Source organism: Columba livia, chromosome Z, assembly GCF_036013475.1.
Source record: "Columba livia isolate bColLiv1 breed racing homer chromosome Z, bColLiv1.pat.W.v2, whole genome shotgun sequence".
NCBI lineage: Eukaryota > Metazoa > Chordata > Aves > Columbiformes > Columbidae > Columba > Columba livia.
Window position 1 is genome coordinate 482,394 of NC_088642.1, and position 23,535 is coordinate 505,928.

The 23,535-nt window shown below is 53.5% G+C and overlaps 1 protein-coding gene across 6 annotated transcripts in view; it reads right to left on the minus strand.

The window, feature by feature from the left end:
- The window catches only part of LOC102098886 (NEDD4 like E3 ubiquitin protein ligase), a 121,424-nt gene that overhangs the window by 76,903 nt on the left and 20,986 nt on the right, over nucleotides 1–23,535 (minus strand). For 4 of the 6 annotated variants that reach the window (XM_065046710.1, XM_065046708.1, XM_065046709.1 and 1 more), the window contains exon 2: nucleotides 16,666–16,739. In XM_065046710.1, coding sequence (XP_064902782.1) covers nucleotides 16,666–16,739 — 74 coding nt within the window. Of the gene's footprint in view, nucleotides 1–16,665; nucleotides 16,742–22,242; nucleotides 22,258–22,887; nucleotides 23,090–23,535 lie in introns of those variants that run through there. The other 2 variants (XM_065046712.1, XM_065046713.1) reach the window with 2 other exon arrangements.

A 23,535-nucleotide genomic window follows, 5' to 3' on the forward strand; every position in this document is an offset into this window, starting at 1 on the left:
CTAGTGAAAGAGTTTGCAGTGAAACCTCCTAACCGTAATATGCTACTGAAATAGCTAAAATACGTTTTTGAACGTGCTCAATTAAATACCAACCATAGCATTAAAGCCACCTGAGCCGAGTCCCTGGCTGGCACGGGCCTGCGCTCGCTGCCACCGAGGGCTCCAGGGCTCCGTGTGCCCCTGCGGGTTCAAAACCCTTGCAAATAATGCATCCACTAATACATTTAGGCCACGTAAAAGGCACTGCCAGCTTGGGTTTCTGGCTTTGCTTTTAGCTTTTTGGATAGCAATGATCATTTCAAAAGAAAACAAATAAAACTGTTAAATAGAACATATGGAAACAAAACAAAGAAACAAGACCTGAGATTTACCACTATGGTTTCCTACCCAGGAGCTGTGAGTGATGCGATTTGACGACAGCTTACAGAAAAAGATGTTTAAGTTATCTGCTTTACACACTGCTCAATTGAGCGTTTCATTCACAACTCTGGGAGCTGCAGCTGCCTGAACACATCTGAGGGCTGGCAGTGCTCGCTGTGCCCTGAACTGCCGACGCGGCCCAGGGGCTGGGACACCCGCGCGAAAGCTGCAGGAGCAGAGGTGGGCAAAAGGCAGCGGCGGCACAGACAGCGGCTCGGCCACCGTCCAGGCCTCGTCCCCTAAGAGCTCAGTTACCTCAGCTATAACCACACACAATTCCTGTCCACGCCATCACAAAATAAGAGGACATCAGTATCAGAAACCACAGAACGCTGAATTCCTAAGTTTTCTTCTCCACTTGGAATTAGCCATAAATAAATATTGCTGTAGTCTGTTGGGTTGCTTGTCTCATTAACCCAGCAAAACGTACAGGTAATCAGGTACACCTTCTTCATTAGGATACAGGATCCTGGTAAGCACAGTGAGGCAAGGAAAGGGCTAAACCAGACAGGCTTCCAGAATCGGGAACCCGGGTATCTTCTGTGTCCAGACAAAACACACACTGAAACTTCTTTTCAGGCAGCACACACACTAGTTCTTTGTTCAAGTGATACTACAGAAGCCAAATGCTCAGGAAAGCCCTTCAGTCAGTCCCCTTGAGCTACATCTTTCTCTGGAGAAAGCTGTGTTCCCACCTTCATCAGCTCAAAGGAAGGTCTTAGTGCAAACGTGACCGCTTACAGGTTTCTGCCAGTCCCACTGGGGACAGGGTTCCATCACATCTCATTTCAGTGAAGTTCGTGTCCAAATTATACTGAAATACAGCAAAAGAAATTGCTTCTAAATCAACAGATCTTAAAAAAAACCCCTAAGACAAATGGGATGAGTCAGGTATCTCTCTTGCAGGCTCTAGCCCTGCAGAGGCCAGGCAGATCTAGAGCTTCAGCACTAACTGAGCATGCACGTACTGTATCCAGTTAAAACGGGAAAGGATGAAAGCATCCATTCCACTGTCAGTACCAGCGCAGCTCCCAGGGTCTGAGCCGGGATTCGGAACTCCAGCCCGCGCTCCCTCGGAGCTCCCGCGCCACCTTCCGCAGAGCCTTGGTGCTTCTCAGCGCCGGCAGCGCTCGGTCACACAGACACAAGCGCAGCCAGACTCCGTTCCACGGGGACCAGGCAAAACAAAGCAGCTGCTGCTGCTGGAAAATGCAGAGTCCCCTGTCTCCAGCCGCTCCAGCTGCCCAGCACAGCAGCCAGTACCAACCACAGAGACATCCAGCAACAGCTACAATCTGCCCAGTACAGCAGCCAGTACCAACCACAGAGACATCCAGCAACAGCTACAATCTGCCCAGTACAGCAGCCAGTACCAACCACAGAGACATCCAGCAACAGCTACAATCTGCCCAGCACAGCAGCCAGTACCAACCACAGAGACATCCAGCAACAGCTAAAATAACATTTGAGTGCCTAGCACTGAGATACAGGTTAACACTGCAGAACAATGCCGGTCCCTAACTTCTGATTAGTAAGAAATCTCATCAGCTGGAAATCTCACGCCTGTTGTCTGCTCTGTCAGTGACACCACGGAAGCTCCTGCGATCAAACCACCTGTGAGGAAACACTAAGCGAGGCACAAAAGTAAAAGCCAACGGACTAGCTGAGACTTCCCGAAGAGCAAAGTCGAAGCACTGAGCAAACTGGTGAAGACATCCCAGAATGGCAAAAGAATGAAAGCAGCAGATCCACGATCAAGAATATAACTCCAGCAGCAACACAAAATAGCAAAAGCATGGCAGAGAACAGCCACTAACCATCACAGCAGCAGCAGGGGCACAGAAGGAACTCTACAACGGCCAACTGCACCCCGAAGTCCCATCGAAAAGCAACTGTTCTAGATCAACAGGGCACCTTTGCAAGCTGAAACTGCTACTGACATGGGAGATTTATTAGACAACAACACGAACATCAGTAAAATTGAGGGACTTTTGCATAAGAACAAAATATAGCACCTGATCTGTTCAAACAAATCACTGGAAAAGTGAGCATAGCAGCAAATGGAATGAAATCTCCAGCAGGCAGGAGAGAACAGCAGATTCCTGTCTAACAGCTTTACTTGTACAAGTCTTGAGGAAAGGAAACCCTGACGATCCAGACCACAGAAGACACAATCAGTGAGACACCTGCTGAGAGTACCCATCAAAAACAACAGTCAGAGAGAACTTTTGTGCACAGAAAGCAGACTCCATCACTTCGAGGCTGCGCTTGCCTCCTATTTTTCACCCTGCAATTGCTGGATTAAAAGAAGGAGAGGCAGGGCACTAAAATGAAGTACGGCTTCTGGATTTGTATAAGGTAGGCAGATTCGCTCCTGAAGAAGTTGTTATTTAAAACCCCCTATGGCCCCTGGTAAGCACACGTACAAGTGATGTATGAATGCTTTCATTGTGCTCTAAAAATAAGCAGGAAATAGAGAAATTAGTTCCTCAGTTCCTTGGGAGCAGCAGTGTGCCTCCAGTCACTGCTGGTTCATAGCGGGGCAGCTGAGGAACGTGGAATCACACAACACAGTCGTTTTGGTTGGAAAGCAGAGGAAGCCCTGCAGTTCACGTAGATGGCACCATGTATCCGACATGTGCAGCTAACGCCTTTGGAATCTGCTTGGAAAACTCGCTGTAGCTTTCAGAAAAAGAGCCAGGTTGGTCTCGGGAAGAGGGTAAAAGCACTGCAGAAAGCACGCCCACAAAGGCAGCCTGAGCCACTGGGAATGGAAGGCAACAACACAACAAGGGCTGGGGGCCCTCCAGGCGCGGGGAAGGAGAGAAGCACAGCCGCGCTGCCAGGCTGAGGGGCTACAGGCTTGAGTGCCTTCGTTCTCATACGCAACAACGTCATCTCTCACTAACATCACAAGTCGGCAGATATATTCAGTATTTATTCAGTCATTACCACACTAGTGACTGGAGACGAATGGGAGATGAACACCTGTCTACAATATTGCTCCTTACAAAATCCCCAACTGATCAAAACCAATAACCTCATCTATCCTGACGTGACTGCCTAAACCTGAAGCGAGTGCCGACGCCTGCTCAGATCAGCAGCACGTGGAGCTGCCTACAGCTCTTGGGAGAACAAACGGCAATCCCAAAAAAACGATGTTAAGAAAAGTTATGCTAATCATAACCACAAGTTGGTGCAGAGCTGGGCAGAGCAACAGCCATTGAAAAACCCCGAATCCGAGGTCTGAAGAGATCCTTTCCTGGCCTTCTGAAGCCCCTCACACATTCAGAACTGTCCACTTGCCATGGTTTTGTCAACTCAGTATTTGGTATTTTCTTAAAGCTCAAATAATTGTAGATCTATAATTATCTTTCATTTGAATGTCAGCTTGAGAAGGCAAGCGTCCAGCTTTTCTTCTCACGGAGGACAACAGAAAGCACCGATGAATCGATAACCCTGAAAAGAAGGAAAGAAACCACATGCAAACAGATCAGCATCCTTTACAAGTTCTTATCCTGATGCTGCGAAACTGGGGCGCATGAACAGCTTCCTATTTGTTCGCTGAGTCTGGAACTGCGTTGCTATACGCTCCTGAAACAGCTTAGAAAGCACCTCTCAAAATAGCTTTTGCCAGCGGCCCAACGTATTGTTTATTTATTTTAAGCCACAAATTCAGAGGGTGGAAAGCACAGGCATACGTGAAAGAACAATGAAATTACTAAGCCCTACACTGCTCTATTTTTACGTTAAAAGCTGAAACCGCCCCCCCAAATATAAAATTTAGTATCCCTCGTTGTGCCAGTGCGCGCACGCCAAGCTCGTCACACGGAGGCCAACTCCAGATCTCAAAACAGCCCTGTTGTGTCAAAGGCAGCAGATGCCGACCCTGCTGCTGCGAGGAAGGCAGGCGCGCCCCCTCGGCTGCCCCCGTGCCAGCAGCCCCCCAGGCCCGCGGTGCGCAGAGCGGGGCGCGCGCAGCCCCGGGGGGCCCGGCCTCCCAGGAGCCGCGAGGAGAACACGCACACCGTGCCGGGAACCGCTGCCGTCCTGCACCGCTGCACCCAAACCCGAGGACGCTCTGCAGGGCTTCCAGGGCTCATCCCCTCCTCGCCAGCCTGCCGCTCTCATACGAGAGAAGGAAAACGTGCAGGGAGAGGGACACCGTGCAGTTCAACCTGCCAGAACTCACCTGCCTGCTTTGCTTTTTAATTAACGTATTTATGTTACCCCAGTCTTAGAGCGGGTAATATTTATTCTCACCAAGACACTGTAAAGGTTAGAAAATAGCAGCACAATTTGTTAAGAGGCACAAGACAAAGCAAAGTCCAGGGTTTGTTTCACGCTGAGATTGGTGCCCCCCAAGCGGCATCTCCCAGATGGGCAGGCAAAGAGCCCACCAGGCCGGGAGGCGCTGTCCGGGGAACCACACAAGACTGTGAGAAAGGCCTCCATCTTCAAGCTTTTCAGTGCTACCAGCCATGCACAATATTTGTACAGGCACCTACGGTACAGACACAGAAACAGATGTGTAACGGTACCGGAACTGGCTTTGCACGCCCAGCACTTCCTATGAACGTAAGTCCTCCCAACAGGGCACTCGGGTAAACGTGCAGACTGTCTCTCTGCGAACAACCACAGACGCACCTTCACAGCCAATAAGCCTTCAAAAACATGATTTAGCAAAACACACCATCTTCAAAAATATTCAGCGCAATGAGTCCCCATAAAATTACAGGAGCCCCACGAACAGCAATTACCCGCAGGGCAGAAACAGATTGGACTTGGCAAAAGAGATTTCCCTGAACCCGAAAATGTTTTACAGAATCATTTAAACGTACGTAGAGACAAAACGATGTGTGCACACACTCAGGAGAGCCCAAAAAATGACTTTTACGTTCTAAGCAATGATAGATACAAAGCTCAAAATGCACATCACCAAATAAGGTTAGAGTAATAGAGGTACTTCTACCAAAGCTTCGTGAAGAGTAACAAAAACACTATAAGGCAGAATATCTCTTAGAGACACGATCATTTTGATCCCAATAACCATCTTCCCCGGTGAATTTCCCCATTCCTGTCCTTGTAAGAACACAGAAGTACAATGAAATACAGAAATTAACGACCAGGGAACGCTTCCCAGCATATCGTCTGCATTCGCTCACTGCTCGTCACCTAGCAGGAGCCTCCTGGGGTTCACCTTCCTGTCTGTACCACCTCACATCCATTACGGGTTTTTCTCAGAGAACCGAGATTTGGCTTTCACCATCATACCAGTGTCATGTGAGGTGACTAAAGCAAAGCCGAAGTGACTAACCACGCTGGAATAAAGGAACATGTGCTTCAGGAACAGAACACCTTACCTTAGCCTTCACTGAAAAGCCTGGGCATCCTACCGCCTCACCCTCCGCACCAAATCCCAGAGCCGCTCCGCGGGTCTCGCACTGTCCTCCTAGGGCACTTTCCAAAGAACGCCGCACACCTCATCTGGTGCTATTCAAAGAGCTGCTAGAGATAATGACTCACATCACAGACAGCTGCAAACAAGTGCCCGTGGGTGAAAGAGGGAGGTAAAACTATGTACCAAGCTCCACCTACAGCGCCTCCACCTTCCCGGGTTGTTCCTTTAGAACGCTGTTCTCTAACACAGAGGAACACCACCAGATTCCTTTTGCATTTTCCCTGCATTGGAAAACTGTCAGAGCATAAAAAAGCCCAGTTTTCTAAACACCTGAAAAAAAAAAAAAGGTACTTTTGCTCTTACAAAATAGATGGAAGTGTAAACATATGTATTTTGCCATCTTCCTTGAGGCCACTTCTTGTGAGTGTGAGGCAAAGGTAAATGAACTCTAACAGAGGACCTGCGTACATCGGCCCCAGACCTGTGTCACGGGGCAGTGATTTAGGGTCCTATGCTGCTTTACACGCCAAAATACCCTAAGTTCTAAAATCCAGCAGGAAAAACAAACAAACTTAATGACATGTGACTTTTGGAACAGAGGAGCTCACCACAGGCAGCACCCGACCTGTGCTCAGAGCAGGCTTGCCCGGCTCTCTCCAGCAGAGGCCACCGCGGAGGACTACTGGAGCGGCTCAGCCAGCACCGCTCCCGGCCCTGCGCTCCCCTGCCAGCAACACCAGACGTGGAACGGGGGAGATGAGCTGGGCTTAAATGTGCCGTCAGCCTGCCTTCCTGCAGCCTGCGGTCACGAACCCAGCCTACGTCCTTCATCCAGCTCCCACAAAGCCTCGCAAGTGCTTGTGCTGCTCCACAGAAGAGCTGGAGGCAAGAGGAAGGAGCAGCTGAGGCAGAGGCCGGGGACAGGCCTTGTCCTCGCCAGGCTCCGCGCGGCCCGGGGCCACCACCGCGACGGGCCCGCTGCTGCCACCGCCGCTCGCGGCAGATGGGACACGAGGAGCCATTGCACAGGACCAGCCTGGAGGTGGCTTAGCTGTCTCAGCAAAGGCAGAGCTGGCGTGGCGGGTGTGCTCTGCCACCTCGCCCTCGGGAAGCCCGCTCGCAGCCACGCCGCCAGCCCGGCCGCGGCCGGCGCTCCCAGCCGCGCCGCAGGTCACAACCCTGACACCACAGCTGGACGGAATCTGACACGAGCAAAAAGCAAAGGAAATGTAGCATTAGTCCGTGGAATTCTGTGTGGTTAGGGAATTAGCCAGGTTCAAAAGAGACCAAGTTGGTCATGTGCATAATAAGAGTAGCGAGCTAATTACATCAGAAACTTCAGAATCCTCTGGCCGCAAGTCTGATGCTACTCTTCAGTTACTGAGGTAAAACTTAAACTTAGAGAAGCACATCGTTTTCTTGCTAATTTAGGTTGAGTTAGCAGGTAGAGATCACTGTGAAGGCCAGACTTCCAACAACCTCAGATTAAAAAATCCTGAATTCAGACTTAAAAGGAAATTTAAACTCAGGACAGTCTGTTAAGTATGAGGTTTTCAGTGCGAAATAAGGAGCTACCTGTCTTTTATCTAAAAGTATCCAGTGATCTTTTTTGTGCAACATGAAGTAGGAAAGCAAAGAATACCCTCACAGGCTGGGAGGAAGGTTATTTTTCTAGCTATTTCACCTCCTTCCTATATGAAATCCTTACCAAGGGCAAACAGGTTTCACAGAGATTGCTCCTCTATTTCAGCACCATTCAGCCCCCCCCCAGCCCAGGAAACAAAACAATACTATAGGTGAGAGAGCACCAAGAAGCAAGAGCGTAGAAAACATAACAGTGAACATCACCGACGCCAGGGCTCCCAGCAGCGCGATTGCAGCGCGGCACACAGCGGCTGCCGACAGCCTCACTTGTGTCTTCACAGAGAGCTCTTGTCCTCCTGCAGACGGACACAACGCGAACTTCGCTACCGAAGAAAGCCACTTCGCAAAAGCAGTTCCTATGGATGATTCAGTCACGTGAAACAGGTGAATTAAGACCTCCTCCTGGATTGGGCAGGAACCAGGAGCTGTCAAAAGTTCCTAGAAACCAACATTTGCGGGTGCCCCAGGAAACCTACTTAATTAAAAATTAATTACCACTGCACAATGGAGAGCACAGCTCTGAGCCCGCGGCAGTGAGGCGAGTGCAGCCGGCCCGGCGGGGCCGGGCGAGCGCCGTCCTCCGGGACCGGCCCCAGCAGCGCCGCCACGCCGCACACGGGGCCGCGCTTCCAGCGTGGTGCACGGCCCGAACCGAACACCGCGGCCAGCCGGCACCCGGGAACCCGCGCCATCAACACACGAGAACTCCTGATGGACGCGAGCGCCCGCCGCGGGCCCGGCCAGCTGCTCCCGCCACAGCGGCCGCCGGCCGACCAGGGTACTGACACCTGCTGTTTAAACACAGCTCCTCCTCACACAAAACTACATGTAGTCAAAGACTACATCCAATGTGCTATCACATTCACAAGGCAGGTAAAAAAGGGCCAGACTGCCCGTGCAGCCTTTGTGAGGCCCTGCAAACAGTCACACGAGCGCCCATCTCCACAGCGCCCTGCTGCCCCTCCGCGTGCCCACGTCCGCCCCACCGAGCGCCCCCACGTCCGCCCCACCGAGCGCTTCGCCTTGCTCTGAAAAACCAGCCGCTCCTTCCCTCACAGACTTCCCTCAGGCTCCGATTTCCAAGTATGGGCTGTTCCACAAGCAATAACCCTGCCCGCCCAGCACCCTTGAAAACCAAGGGCCAGCATTTCTCCACATTTTACAATTAGCTACCCAAACAAAATGGAGGCTCATCCCATAATTTCCCGTGCTGTTTCTCTGACTTGCTGTTCGCAGGGCCGTTTCTCTCACTGTTGGGTGTTCTGGCCCTTGTTAAACACACTTTTCCGAGGCGCCCGGCGCTGCTGGTGGGCTCGGCTGTGCCCTGTGCTGGGACGGCTGCAGAACCGGCCAGAACCGGCCGGAACCGGCCCCGTCCGGCTCCCCTCACACCGGCCCCGCTGCCAGCACCTGCACACGGACACCCAACGCGCTGACACACTTAAACCAGCGCGTGAACAGAACTCGGTATTCCGCAGCCCTTCACGGCTATATTAACGCCGCTTTTGGGGGCAGGCTCAAGCTGCTTCTGCACTCCAGCCCATACAGATAGGAATTACAGCGTGCGTCAGCTCTGACACTTGTCAGACAACATCAAGAGCTGACTCACTCAACTACAGCCAATTAACAAAAAGGTCGTCTCCCCCGTTTGCCGCCCAAAAGGGCGTCAGACCGCTTTGTGGCGGGCTGGTCCCCGTTACAGGAGGCGGGAACAGGCCCTGCAGCCTCACGTCCTGCAGACAGCGCCTGGACAGGGGACCACGGACAGAGACCCATTTCCTCTCCACCTCACACCGGGATTTTGGGTACCAAGAACTCATCGTTATTGCAATCACATGCAGAACGCACATACAACGCCCCGGGGAGCAAAGGAGCGCCAGGACAGGTAAAACCTCCCCGGCTGCCGTCACACTGCCGGCACTGGAGCTCCCCCACGGCTGCGCTAGGCTGGCAGGCACAGGACGGACGGAGTGAAGCCCTGGAACACACAGGGCGCCCTCGGTCACAGACACGTCACCTTCGGTAGCACAAAGACACTTAACAGCAATGTTCTGTATGCCAGGAGCAAAAACAAATCGAGCCAAGAAAATGCTTCCCTGTTTTAGAGATGATAGGAAATTTGCCATGAGTCATCACCTAAGATTAAGTTCTTAGTTGCAAAGATTGCTGTCATAAGAACGTGTTTATTAAGACAGATTCAAGAGAAGCTCATGCATGCAGGGGTTAGCGGTTGCCTGTCAAAGCTCGGCAGCTACATCTGCAGAAGAGAAGGCAGCTGCCTTCAAATACGGCAACGCAGAGCTGCAGACACGAATTACCCAAGAGAACGGCTTCAGCAACACCAATCAAAAACTGCTGGGCGGGGGAGTTCGGTTTTGTTCTGGTGTGCTGTTACTCACTGCTGCGCGGGGTCTGACGAGATGGGAAGCGTGATGGTGAATCTCGGAGCGCTCCTCCTGGCGCAGAAGGTGCCGGGGAGGACGGGCAGGGCCCCGGTGCCAGCCGGCGGCGTGCCGCTCCGCGGGTGCCCACGCATCCCCTTGCACCGACAGCCCACCGCTAACAACTAAGAACCCATCTTTAGAACAGTCAGGTTTTCAACTCCGGTCCCATAGGTCAACATTATCTCGCAAACGCCAGTCTCCTGAAAAAGCCCCCTTCTTCATTTTGTTTCCACTCTCTGTAGATATTTATAAACTTTGTGTAAATTTATAAAACATTCACATGCAACAACACAGCACCTTACAAGTCACGCAGTTCGCTGTGTTAATAATGGGCACTGACTAGAGAAATAAGCGACCGAGCAGCACTCTAAGGGCACCAGAGGTGCGAGCGAGCACCCAGACCGAGGCGGGAAGAGGAGAAGGAGGCTCCGTCACCAACGCGCGGTCACCGCACAAATCCCGCCGGCTGTCTCCCCAAGGAGCTCACGAGGGGCAGGCGGCCCTGCCGGGTACCAAGGCGACCAAGCGCCACAACGAAGGCTCGCGGTGTCCTGGGCTGCGGGCGCTGAGGCCACGGCCGCAGAGCCGCGCCCAGTGCCGGGCTCACCGGTACGAGAGACACGGACACACCGGAGAGTCCACAAAGGGTCACAGAGGTGATGAAGGGACCCTCTCACACCAGGACAGAGATCTGGGACTGTTCACCTGGAGCAGGGCCAGGGGGACCTTATCCGTGGGTACAAACACCTGATGGAAGGGACCAAGGCGAGAGAGACGGACTCTTCTCCACGGCGCCCTGAGACAGGACAAGATGCAATGGCGTCAAGGGTTTTGATTGCAGGGTGACAATAAAACCGTGGCAGATGAATTGCTAACCCCCTCTCCTCCCTTCCCACTAAGGACAGGCGATCGGGAGGGAAAGGAGGACAGAGAGAAGGGAGTTGGAAAAATTGAAAATGTTTTACTAATGCTGCTGATAAAATAGAGAAAATAATACAAAATATACAAAACCCATCTGGAAAGTCCCAGCAACTGCAGAGCCGGCAGCCGAAGTCCTGGACTGGACTCTGCAGCCACCCGGAGCTGGATTCAGTCTGTCACTGGCCTCAGTTCGCAGGGACGACTAGCAAGGTCGTCTCCTAATGTGGCCATAAGGAAAAGGGACGAGATCCTCGTGATGTCCCACGTTCATATGAAGCATTCACCTGAATGGGGTGTTCTACTCCGCTGGTCAGTTTCTTGGTCACCTGTTTCCCGCTGCCCCTCTCGCAAGAGATGAAGCTGTCCTTATCAATAACCTCGCATTCCATTGCTATGTCCACCAAAACACGGATCTGCTTCCCCAGGAAAAGCAGCTGATATGAAGCTTGAGCTGACAGGCAAATTCACTACAAGAGAAACTTGGTTTTAGCAAAACCAGGACAAACGGGCACAAACAGGAGCATGTGGAGCTCCACCTGACCACAGGATTGTTTTGTGTCATGGAAGGAGAACCCACTCCTGGAAGCAGACCTTGGGCCTGGGGGTCTTTTCCAAAATACAAGTTAGGGGAAACAAACTTTTAGATTAAATCTAAAACTTTTCAAACTGCAAGAAATTATTAAAATCCAGATACACTGGGAGTTACACATTAAATCTGTGCTCATTTCCATTGTAAAGTATACAAGTAGAGAGAAAAGATGCTAAATGTTACCAGAAGAGCATTTCTATCTTCTGACAGCCTGTAAACAATACTGCAACACCTCCAATACCATCACAGGCTTTAAAAATGTTTCACCGTTATATTATTTATTGATCTATTTCTACATCAATTTATTCATGTTCATTTTCAATCCAAACAGAGCATTATATATTTATTCACAAAATAATGCTTCTAGAGCAGCACTTCCATATACTTCAAAGCTCTTTACAAAGAAGCCCAGAATTGCGCTCCTTTCCATAGTATTTGGAAGAGTAAGGAATAGCGTAGCTACGCAGCTGAGTATTTAGCACTATGCTTCCTGACGGGCACTACTGAAATATCTGACCGTCTACCTGGCCTTCACAAAACAGTCCAAGGACATGGTTTTGTTTGCTCCTCGGAACAACAACCCAGCATTTTGGTTTTCCGCCGCCCAGAAAACAGCAATCGGACAGAACTGCCGCTTCGCAGAAACGCAAGCGACACAAACCCGGGACAGCTTTACTCCATCAGGGAAGGGAAGCAACTACTGCAACACAGTGGATTTTCCTCCTAATTGGGCCTCTCCCCGTCCTGGGGTGCGATCGCACCCGTCACGAGGGCACACACCGGCTCTGGGCTCCTCAGCCTGCTAAAAAAGGAGCCAAAAGCCACGTCTGCCACCACGGCGATGATCTCAGAGCAAAGCCCTAAGAACGCACAAAGACTGACTGCTTCTTGGCACAGCCTCCCAAACAAAGCTGAGAGCGCGCATTGCTTTCCTGCCCCCAGTAGCGGAACAGTGTTCATGGAGTGATAACCCTCGAGTGCCCGGGGGGACCAGAAGGATTTAAAGCGAGATGCAGGGGCAGCTGCGCAGCCACCGCGCAGGCTCCCCCACGAGAGGGGGCTAACGCAGGTGGCAAACCGCGTGCAACCTCCCAAAAACAGCACCCTGAGCCCCCAGCCGCTCTGCAGCGGTGAAGCTGATCCTCACTCTGGCCACACAACCTCCCAAAAACAGCACCCTGAGCCCCCAGCCGCTCTGCAGCGGTGAAGCTGATCCTCACTCTGGCCACACAGCCTCCCAAAAACAGCACCCTGAGCCCCCAGCCGCTCTGCAGCGGTGAAGCTGATCCTCGCTCTGGCCACACAGCCTCCCGCAAACAGCACCCTGAGCCCCCAGCCGCTCTGCAGCAGTGAAGCTGATCCTCACTCTGGCCACACAGCCTCCCGCAAACCAAAAAATTCACGTCAGAGGCCCCATGCACCATCCATGCCTCCTCAGTCACGGCCGGGGTGGCTGGGTGCACGCTTCTCCTCACAGGTGCCTTGGCAGGCACGAAACAATAACCTGCATACCACTATATTCGAGTTCCTTGAGATATTGTTCTTTAAGCTGTTTCAAAAATGGAGCTCACAAACTAGGATGGACTGAGATGCATTTATATCCTGCTTTTTACACCCACAAAGAGTAACTGGGATACCTGAAGCTCTCCGGATAAACTCATCTAGACTGAAATCAGTCCTCTGCAAATATTAAACCTGCCTCAGGACTCCCATCAGGGAAACAGCTCAGTTCTTTGTCACTGACAGTGACAAATGCATGTAGAATCTGCTGGTTTTTAATGCACATCAGAAGCACCTACAGCAATAGAAACTATTGCCAGCAGCAAAGTGGAAAAAATAATCCACCACCCAACCACTAACCACCAGGTTATACCTGCTCTAGTTACAGAGAAGTCAGGAAAAAGCACCTCCAGGGGTCCCAGCTCCCATCAACGGGGATCACTCACCGTGTCACACACAGCGTGGAGAGGGTCCCCGACACTCCGTCCTTCCTCCCGCAGCCACCTCCACGAGCCGCCGAGCGGCTCCAGCCACACGCTGTCCAGCCACACGCTGTCCAGCCCAGCCCGTGCCCTGCCGGCGAGCAGATCCGCGCCAGCAGGGCACAGCGAGCGGGACCAGGGCCCCGCACCCACCACCTAAACCAGCCCAAACCCCCACGACTCTGCACCCGGTGGTGCCAGAGCCAGCCCCCTCCCAGGTGACAGAAATCACTGTGCCACATGTGCTGTGCATCAGCAATCACGGGTGTGAACTCCCTAACAGCAGGGCTGACCACACGACACCCGGCTGCTCCAGTTCAATGCGAACACTGAACCCCTATGGCAAGGGCCGGGTTTTAGCAGAAACGCCTCTAGCACCTTCGGTAGATTGGACATGGTTATGTAGCGCCCGAGTCTCCTCACGTCTCACATCAATAAAAAAATAACTGTTGTGCTAACACAATGTATAAAGTGTTCTTCCAAGTTTTCTTGGGGCAAAAAGCAGTTTGCAAAGATCTGGGCAAGAGGGGCAAGCGAGCAGCTGGGACGGAAGGTGAAGCTGCACAGAAGAGTTCCGGGAAAAGTCCCGGCACTGACACATCCAGAAACGGACTCTTGTGTTTCACCAGCTGGTAGGAATGCATTGAATTAATAGCTCTATATGTAAAAAATTAGCGAAAGCAGCTCCTAGCCATGACCCTGGTGGGCGGGCAGCTCGGCGCTCGCCGTGAACCCGCGCCCAGCGCCGGCGGGGTCTGCACAGCCAGGCAGAGCGGATGGAGACGGAGCCGCAGAGCCCTCCGCGGGCTGCGCGGCCACGCGCCGGGCTGTGACCCTGCTACCCCCTACAGAAATACATGTCAAACAATAACGTGCGTCGGGTGCTAGATACATGTGCCGGTTCACGAGACAGCAGCAAGACTGTCAGGAGCCTCCCATGGTTAAGCGTGCAGGGCCAGCACTAACCCCACACGATTCCCGCTGGCAAGAGCCAGCGGCCATCAGTACACTGCACCCCGCGCTCCCCACAGCTCCGGCACAGCGACAGGCACTGCAGCCGCTTCGCTGTGCGCCAGGGTCGGGCAGCGTGACGTGTTCACCCCGCAGCAAGGTATGCGGCAGGAAGAGAAGCCTTCCCAAGGCGTGCCAGCACCTCACTACGTGTGCGATGGGTGACGCCCTCAGCCCCAACGTTTGGAACAGTCCTTTCGCAAAAGTTAAAAACCTAAGTTGGGAATACGGTTTCAACTGCACGGTTCTATGGAAACCCTACTGACTGGAGACCAGTTTATGTCAATATTTAAGGGCCACATCAGTAGAACTCAGTTCAAATTTAACTTTGTTTTAACTTTATGCATTTTCAAAGGGAAAAGATATTTTTAGAATTTATCAATTCCTGCACAACTTTTAGGAGTTCTTTTGAACACATTTTCAGTATTTACCAAAGCCCCGTGAGCAGGGCAGCCGAAGAGACGCTGCCATGCCGGGGATCCGGCTGGACCGTTTCCAGTGCACCCTTTAGTGCACCAAACGAACGCCTAGAAGGATTGCCCTTCTCCCAGACCACTTCTGTGAGCTGGCCATGCACTTCAGGAGTTAGATACAGTTCCTCTTAATGAGCAGATTTCACATTCCAACCCCTTGCTTTACTTTTTTTCAAAAGAAGCGGTAAAATTTAAAGCTCTGGAAATAATGCAGAAACAAAATCCAGCCATTAAGTATAAGTAAACCAGAAATCTGTAATCGAATGAAAAGGCCAAATGAAACAAACCTGCAATAAGCAGAGTTCGCACATAACTGTGGCAATTCCAGGGTCAGTATTTGATAGAAATCTCGTTTCCTCCGTGCCTCAGTCCCACCTCTTCGCCCCTCTCTCTGATTTCGGTACCGCAGCATCTCGAGCCAGCCCGAGGGTGGTGCAGGGGCAGAGGCTGATGCTGGGAGCCAGCAGCAGTGCCCCGTGATGGGACACCAGCGCCCCGTGATGGGACACCAGTGTCCTGTGGTGTGACACCAGCGCCCCGTGATGGGACACCAGTGTCCTGTGGTGGGACACCAGTGTCCTGTGGTGGGACACCAGCGCCCCGTGATGGGACACCAGCGCCCCATGATGGGACACCAGCATCCCATGACGGGACACCAGTGCCACATGGTGGAACACCAGCACCACATGGCGGGACACCAGCGCCCCGTGATGGGACACCAGCGCCCCGTGATGGGACACCAGTGCCACATGGTGGGACACCAGCGCCCCGTGATGGGACAGCAGCGCCCCGTGATGGGACACTGGCTCTGCTGCACCTACGGTCAGCATCAAAAGCTGTTCTTCGAACCAGCAAACTTGGGGAGAGAAAGTAAAAAGCTTCATCCCACCATATTCTGCACAAAGGAACGTTTGTTGCAAGTTTCACCCAACAAACTGAAGTTGATTAAACTTTCAACTGCTGCTTTCATGTAGTTTTGAGCTAGACGTGCAAGCTAATGAACAATTTGTAAGCATCACTAAAGAAATGCAGGAAAATCCCCAGGGAAGGCTCATTTATACATTAAGAACTGAGTCATTTATTTCAATAACAGCCAAACTGGATACCGCTAATTTCAAGCTGAAAAAATCCTCTAAGCAGATTGGAGCACCTGAAGTCCAGAATTTCATCCCACTTGGGCTTGAGGCAGCAACGACGTCCAACCCAAGCTCGTCCTCGGGGAAAAAACCCACAAGTCCAGCTCTCCAGTTCGTTTTGGCTCCAGAACCAGCTGCTCCCCAATTCCCACCTGACTCGGTTCTTTCAGTCATTGCACAGCAAGCCCCAGCCTGTAGGAAAGCTGTTCCTACACCGTGACTCATTCTGTCGAAACAAAGCACTTGGGAACACACCAAGTGACTGTATCTGTATCTTTCCATTTGACCATTTAAAACCAGTTTTCCTGTTCGACAACTGTTGCTTTGGCCAAAGACCAAACGATGGTCCGCCGGCCCCATCCGTTGCTGCCCGGGCGGAGGGAAGCGCTCACAGGCAGAGCGCCCCGTGCGCCCCAACACCTCCTCCTTCCCCTCAGGCTCCCAGCTTCGCTCCAGGTGCTCCAGGGCCCAACTGGAACTAAAGCCTGGACCTCCGGAGGTGGGCCCAGCGGCCTTCCTGCCAGCACACGTTGCACCGGTTGTAATCAATACATCACATTTACCAACTATCAGTTCGAAAGCATCCGTGCCCTGCTAAGCGTATTCTGTTTAAACGCACGGAGCGGCCGACGCGGAACACCCACCTGGCGCCGAAGATGTCTTTTTTCGCCAGATCAATGCCAGAAACCACCTTTACCCTGAGGACACGGGACTCCTCCTGTTAATAAAAAAGAAAACGGGTTTAATGTTTATCCTGTAATTCATTTTGCAAGATCAACAGTTGGCAAGAGAATAACTGTGAATGAACCGGCAGCTTTAGAGAGCAGGAGGCTTTAACAGGTCGGGTTAGGAAACAAAAAGCTCTTGCAAGGAGGTACACGCTTTACCTGCCAAACAACAGCCCGAATGCAACTGCAGTCAGAGCTGCTGACGACTTGAACAAAGGCAGAATGAGAGTCAAGAACAGTAATAATGTCATGGTAATAATAACGTACCAATAACAGTAATAACAAGAGAAGGACACTTTGCTGAGCAGGGCCATTTCAAATCCTCCATGGCCCACCCTCACAGAAATCCATTCTGCCCAGGCTTTAAAGCCGTCCCTTCAAACACAGGGGAAATACTCATAGCACTTTGTCCAATAACGCTCGCACTTCTTGCTCAGAGAGATGTCTGTGGTTTAATAAAGAAAGAAGTGCAGGATTAAAAATAAATCCTTAAAATGACTGTGCCTAACCTGTCTCATCACCTTGGTATCTAGAGAGCTCGAAAACAACCTTCACTGACACACGGTAATTACTGAGGATGCCTGTTACTAGGACATCAACCTGACACTCAGTTTATTGCATTAAGCTCCTGACGAACATTGGTAAAAACGGCATTTTTCCCTGTTTTCCCCCACCCTGTTTGGCCGGTTTATTTTTGCTGCTTGAAGGGGCCACTGCGATGCAATCTGGACAGGATCCTGCAGAAACAGGTTCTGCGGTCGCCCGTATCAGTTTCAGCGTTTCCCGATAAGCCTCCCAGGACTGCCAGCTACGAGACTCGATCACAGCAACTCGAGACGGTTCCTTGGGCTCGCTCACAAAACAACAGCAGCTTCCACAGGTTCACCCTGGCACCACCACTCCACACTGGCTGCTCCGGGCTGCTGCACCCGCGCTGAGCCGCACAGCACCCGCGCAGCACCGCGCTGAGCCACGCAGCACCGCGCTGAGCCGCGCAGCACCGCACTGAGCCACGCAGCACCGCACTGAGCCACGCAGCAGCCACGCAGCACCGCACTGAGCCGCACAGCACCGCACTGAGCCACGCAGCACCGCGCTGAGCCACGCAGCAGCCACGCAGCACCGCACTGAGCCGCGCAGCACCGCACTGAGCCACGCAGCACCGCACTGAGCCACGCAGCACCGCACTGAGCCACGCAGCAGCCACGCAGCACCGCACTGAGCCGCGCAGCACCGCACTGAGCCACGCAGCACCGCACTGAGCCACGCAGCACCGCACTGAGCCACGCAGCAGCCACGCAGCACCGCACTGAGCCGCGCAGCACCGCACTGAGCCACGCAGCACCGCACTGAGCCACGCAGCACCGCACTGAGCCACGCAGCACCCGCGCTGAGCCACGCAGCAGCCACGCAGCACCACACTGAGCCGCACAGAACCACGCTGAGCCGCGCAGCACCCGCACTGAGCTGCACAGCACCGCGCTGAGCCGCACAGAACCGCGCTGAGCCGCGCAGAACCGCGCTGAGCTGCACAGAACCGCGCTGAGCCGCGCAGAACCGCGCTGAGCTGCAGAGAACCACGCTGAGCTGCACAGCACCGCGCTGAGCTGCACAGCACCGCGCTGAGCCGCGCAGCACCCGCGCTGAGCTGCAGAGAACCACGCTGAGCTGCAGAGAACCACGCTGAGCTGCATAGAACCGCGCTGAGCCGCACAGCACCGCGCTGAGCCGCGCAGAACTGCGCTGAGCCGCACAGAACCGTGCTGAGCCGCACAGCACCGCGCTGAGCCGCGCGGCCCAGTTCCACTGCCCGGAAGGACTCAGAGCTGAGTTCTTTCCAGCAGCACTTCACGCTGGCCCAAGTAGCTTGGAACTAGGAAAGCAGAATTCCCCGCCAGGGGAGCCTGATGCTCAGCAGAGCGCTGAGCACGTGCAAAGGAACGATGCGGAGGCGTTGTGTTAGCAGATATTGAGGTTTTTTAGACAGACAAAAGGCAACGAACTTGCAACTTGCAACCAAGAGAAGCCCTTCAATGAGAGAAAGTGCAGGAAAAGAAGTGCAGCCCATTCTGACTTTACTGAAGGAGAACCAGAGGATAAGAAGTTGTGATACTAAATAAAGGAGGACAAAAAGAGGGATTTCTGACAGTTATTATCGGTGCTACTCGGATTTCCTTCCACAAAGCACAACATCAACGTTGCTAGAGTGGCATCTTATTTGTGCACTAAAATCACCTCTGCTTATTAACTAAATTTAAAATAAATCAATAAAATCGGGGAAGAGGAAGCAGTCCGACTGCTACGGGATTCCTGATTCAGGGCCTGCAAGACACAAGAACGATGCTCCAGACCAACCGAACAGGTGGATTACCAAACACGTACTGGCAGCTTCACTTGGCTCCTCGGGGACAGCAGCACCCGCCGCGGTCCCGCCCTGCACACGGGCCCTGCGCCTCTGCGGAACATCCCCCTGTACTGAGCAGAGACTGCGCTTGCACAAGTCTCTTCCAATTTCATACGCATGAAATACACGTAGTGGTTTTTAAGATAACTAACACACCTCCACTGGAAACAAGGCCTCGCCGAGCTACCCTCCGAGCTCTTCCTTCAGTCAGTTCTTACTGACTCTGGTGACGTCTGTTGTATACAAGGAGCAACGTGGATGTAGGATGATGGAACATTCTTCTGCAGAACACGGCAGCACACAGAGTTCTGAACCACAAGCTGTTCAGACCGCTTGTCTGCAAAGTAATTCTCTCGTAATGCACCAGCTCTTCTCACCTGTATCATCTCGCCCAAAAGCGCTCCCCAGAGCAGCAACCACGGGTGTTCCCAACAGCACGAGAGGGTGTTCCAGCTCGGAACACAGACCTGCCCGGCTGCGGGCGGCCAGCAGCCCAAATCGCACCCCAATCCTGCTCCCCCACCCCTGGCGCTGGGGGAATGGAAAACAACAACACGTTTTTCACATTCTCATGCCTGCTCCTCGTGCCCCAGTTTCATCATCTGTCTCCAAGGATGCTGTGCCTGGGTAAAGAAAGGAGTTAAGCTTTCAGGGCAACAGAGATTACCCTCACCTCATTGTCCGAAATCAGACACAGGAGACCTGAAACACAGAGCACCAACTACCCAGGTGGGGTCACCTCCCTCCTCTGGAAAGACTGTGCCAGGAAAGAGAACCAGCGCTTTGCTGTGTTTTCCTGGTAAACCCAGGGCACGACAGAGAGCAGCCACGACAAGATCCCCAGAATCACTGAACCTGGAGAAGTTCTGAGTGAGAAGACCAAGGATCCAAACCGCAAACCAAGTGATCTCTTCACAGCTTTGAGCCCGAGCCCATCTTCCGCTGAGCGGTGCCTACGCTTGCGGAGACTGAGGACATGTTCCCACACACCTCCCTCCCAGCAGGAAGTGCCGGGCGAAGCCGCTCTCCTGTCCGGTCTCCTCCACTCCCACGAGGTTTCTGAGCCGCGACCAACACCCTGAGCTGCAGAGCGGCCAACGACGCGCCAGCAACACGAGGACAAGGGCAGAGGAGGGGGCGGCCGGGGCAGCCGCTAGAGCCAGCACCGCTACGTGAAGATTTACGGGCAGCAGGGCCAGAGATCCGAGCGCAGCCTACACCACTCAGTCACGTGTGGCTGAACTACGTACAAGCACGGAGAACATCTTCACCGATTCTGTGTCATCCGGACACACCCTCCGGATTAAATAATCATAAAACCGCCAAAGACTTAACCGTCACTGCCAAATTAGCCACCTATAAACCAGGACCGCTTGCCAACAGCTCCTGTCAGCCCGGGGCTGGTTGCTGGCGCCCAGCACAGGGTCTGGGGCTGCTCCCAGAACGGGACTGGGACACTGCAAACCGCCCCTGGGGCTGCTCCCAGAACAGGACTGGGACACTGCAAACCGCCCCTGGGGCTGCTCCCAGAGCGGGACTGGGACACTGCAAACCACCCCTGGGGCTGCTCCCAGAACGGGACTGGGACACTGCAAACCGCCCCTGGGGCTGCTCCCAGAGCGGGACTGGGACACTGCAAACCGCCCCTGGGGCTGCTCCCAGAGCGGGACTGGGACACTGCAAACCGCCCCTGGGGCTGCTCCCAGAGCGGGACTGGGACACTGCAAACCGCCCCTGGGGCTGCTCCCAGAACAGGACTGGGACACTGCAAACCGCCCCTGGGGCTGCTCCCAGAGCGGGACTGGGACACTGCAAACCGCCCCTGGGGCTGCTCCCAGAGCGGGACTGGGACACTGCAAACCGCCCCTGGGGCTGCTCCCAGAACAGGACTGGGACACTGCAAACCGCCCCTGGGGCTGCTCCCAGAGCGGGACTGGGACACTGCAAACCGCCCCTGGGGCTGCTCCCAGAGCGGGACTGGGACACTGCAAACCGCCGCTGGGCCGCAGGCCCCGCCAGCCCACCCTAACAGACCCCGGCCAGCGGACACGCGGTGTGTTCTCACAGCTCTGCTCAACACCAGCAGGGACCAACCCCAACACTGGTTGCACAGTCACACCCCATCCAACAGCATCTGCACTAAAATGCCAAAGGGAACATGGGAATATTTGAAATCAGCAAGATCTGTGCTCCTCTCCCCACTTCCCAAGACCACAATGGGAGCTTTTGACCTGGATTCCTTCCTCTTCATTCTATATTTAGTAATCACTGTACTTAGATGATTTAAACAGTCTGGCGCTGACAGTGGTTAACAGCAGCAACTAACTGCTGCATCATCTCTAAATCACCGTTAGTGATCTTGCGGAGCGGGTATATAAGAGGCAGTCCCCTGGTTCTGCTCGGAGCTGAGCACCCGTTGAAGGGAGCAGCACAGCGCTGCTGCACGTGCGGGGCTGTGCGTGCACACCGTGGCGCCCGCCGGCTGCCGGTTCAGCACCACAACACGTTTACAGCACTTCCGAAGGCTCGCTGTGCAAGCTCTTCCTGCCCGTGCCCGGCCCTCAGCCCGCACCTCGCCCGCTGCCGCCATGAAGCGCTGGGTTAGGCATTAACGCTCCACCGCCGACCACATCCACGCTTCATTCTGCCTTGTCCAATGATTAACGCAAAGTTTGTGTACTCTTGCCTCCCTGAAAATGTCAGAGGTTACATAGTTCTCCTCTTTCCCGAAGGACAACCTTCAGACAGATGGCGTTTTCTGGTCTCTACCTCACACCGCCAGTTGTCCCGGTTTGGTGGGGACAGAGTTAATTTTCCTCTTGGCAGAGCAGGAACCAAGCTGGAAACTGAACACCAACAGGCAGCGAAACCCGGCCCTCGCTGACAACAAACAGGCCCCGATGCACCTCAGCAAACAGATAAGGGAATACAGATGCCTTTACAGATTCAGGAGACTGTCGTATGTGTGTTTATGTGCATGATTCGCACTTTTAAATTCTTTTTTAAACGAACTCCACATTTACTTTCTCCAGGTGCTCTGCAAAGCACAGTCATTTGTAACCCGCACTAACGCACTCTCGTTCAGAAAACGTCCTCGGAAGCCTCCTGCCCTCGGTCAGCGCTGCGGGGAGGGCTGGGGGCGCGGCGGGTGAAACACGAGCTGTGCGTGTCCTCCCCCCGGAGAACAGCCCCGCACACACCAGCTAACGCACACCCGCGTGCCAGGAACACCGCCCTGAACAAGGACGCAGCTCACAACCCTGCGTTGTGAATGCACACAAGAGGAAACCCACAGCGGCCCAGAGCCGGTGTCAGAGCAGAGCTGCAGGCATCACAGAAAGTCCCGCGATGGATTCAGAGCGCGCGCTGAGAGCACTGAAATAACAATCAATAGGGGTATAAAATTAGAAGCTTGGCTTTTTAAAACGAACAGACCAGTGTGAAAGGCACAACGTTTGGATCAATGCAAACCAATATCTGAACAGACGCCATGCAGACCAGAGATTAAGCACTGAATATGTTCCCCTGCAAACACCTTACAAAAGGTGTACAAAAGCATCCATAAAGTCAAATCCCTCCAGACGGACAGACCTCCTCTCACGCTTTCCGAGTCGCACAGACCCGGCAGCCTCGGTCACACTGGCTGGGGACACCAGGACCAGCGCCACCCGGGTGCTGGAGCACACCAGACGTCACTCTGAGGTGCCCACGCCGGCACCGAACGCCGAACTTACCAGAGAACAGCCGGTGGCTCCAGCACTGGCCCCCCCGCCGGCAGGACGTGTCCCAGAGCCACCCAGAGCCACCGCGGCTGGGCGACAAACGCCCTTCACCACGGCAACGGGGCGACAGGACGGCAACCGAGGGCTTCACCTGCAGAAGGGCCGGCGGAGGCGCAGGGCGCGGCGGGGGGCCGCCGTGTGCCCTCCTCTCTGTGCGGAGCCATTCCCGTCCCAGACACAGACAGGCGCCAGCCAGGGAAATTTCCACTGAAACCAGATGGGGCTGGAGCGCTACCTGCACACTGAGACTCTGCCAATCCGGTTTCAGCCACCGAGCACCTCGGCTCGGCTTTTATTGCACCTGACAGTTTGCAAAACACAACAAAACAGAAAAGACAACAGATCTTTAACTCCGTGTTTTGTTGCAAAACACATCGGAATGCAAAAGATGACAAAGCTTTAACCCAATGTTTTAGCCACCGGAACTCTGGTTATCCCCAATGAAAAACCAGGCAGCCCCCGAGTGTTGGACACAATAAAAACATCTGGCCACACAAACAAACAGCTCCTTAATTCTCTCTGTTACTGTGAAACATCAACAAGGACTTGCAGCTTCAAAACAAAATAGAATACTTGTCACCTACTTAAAAAAGAGCAAAG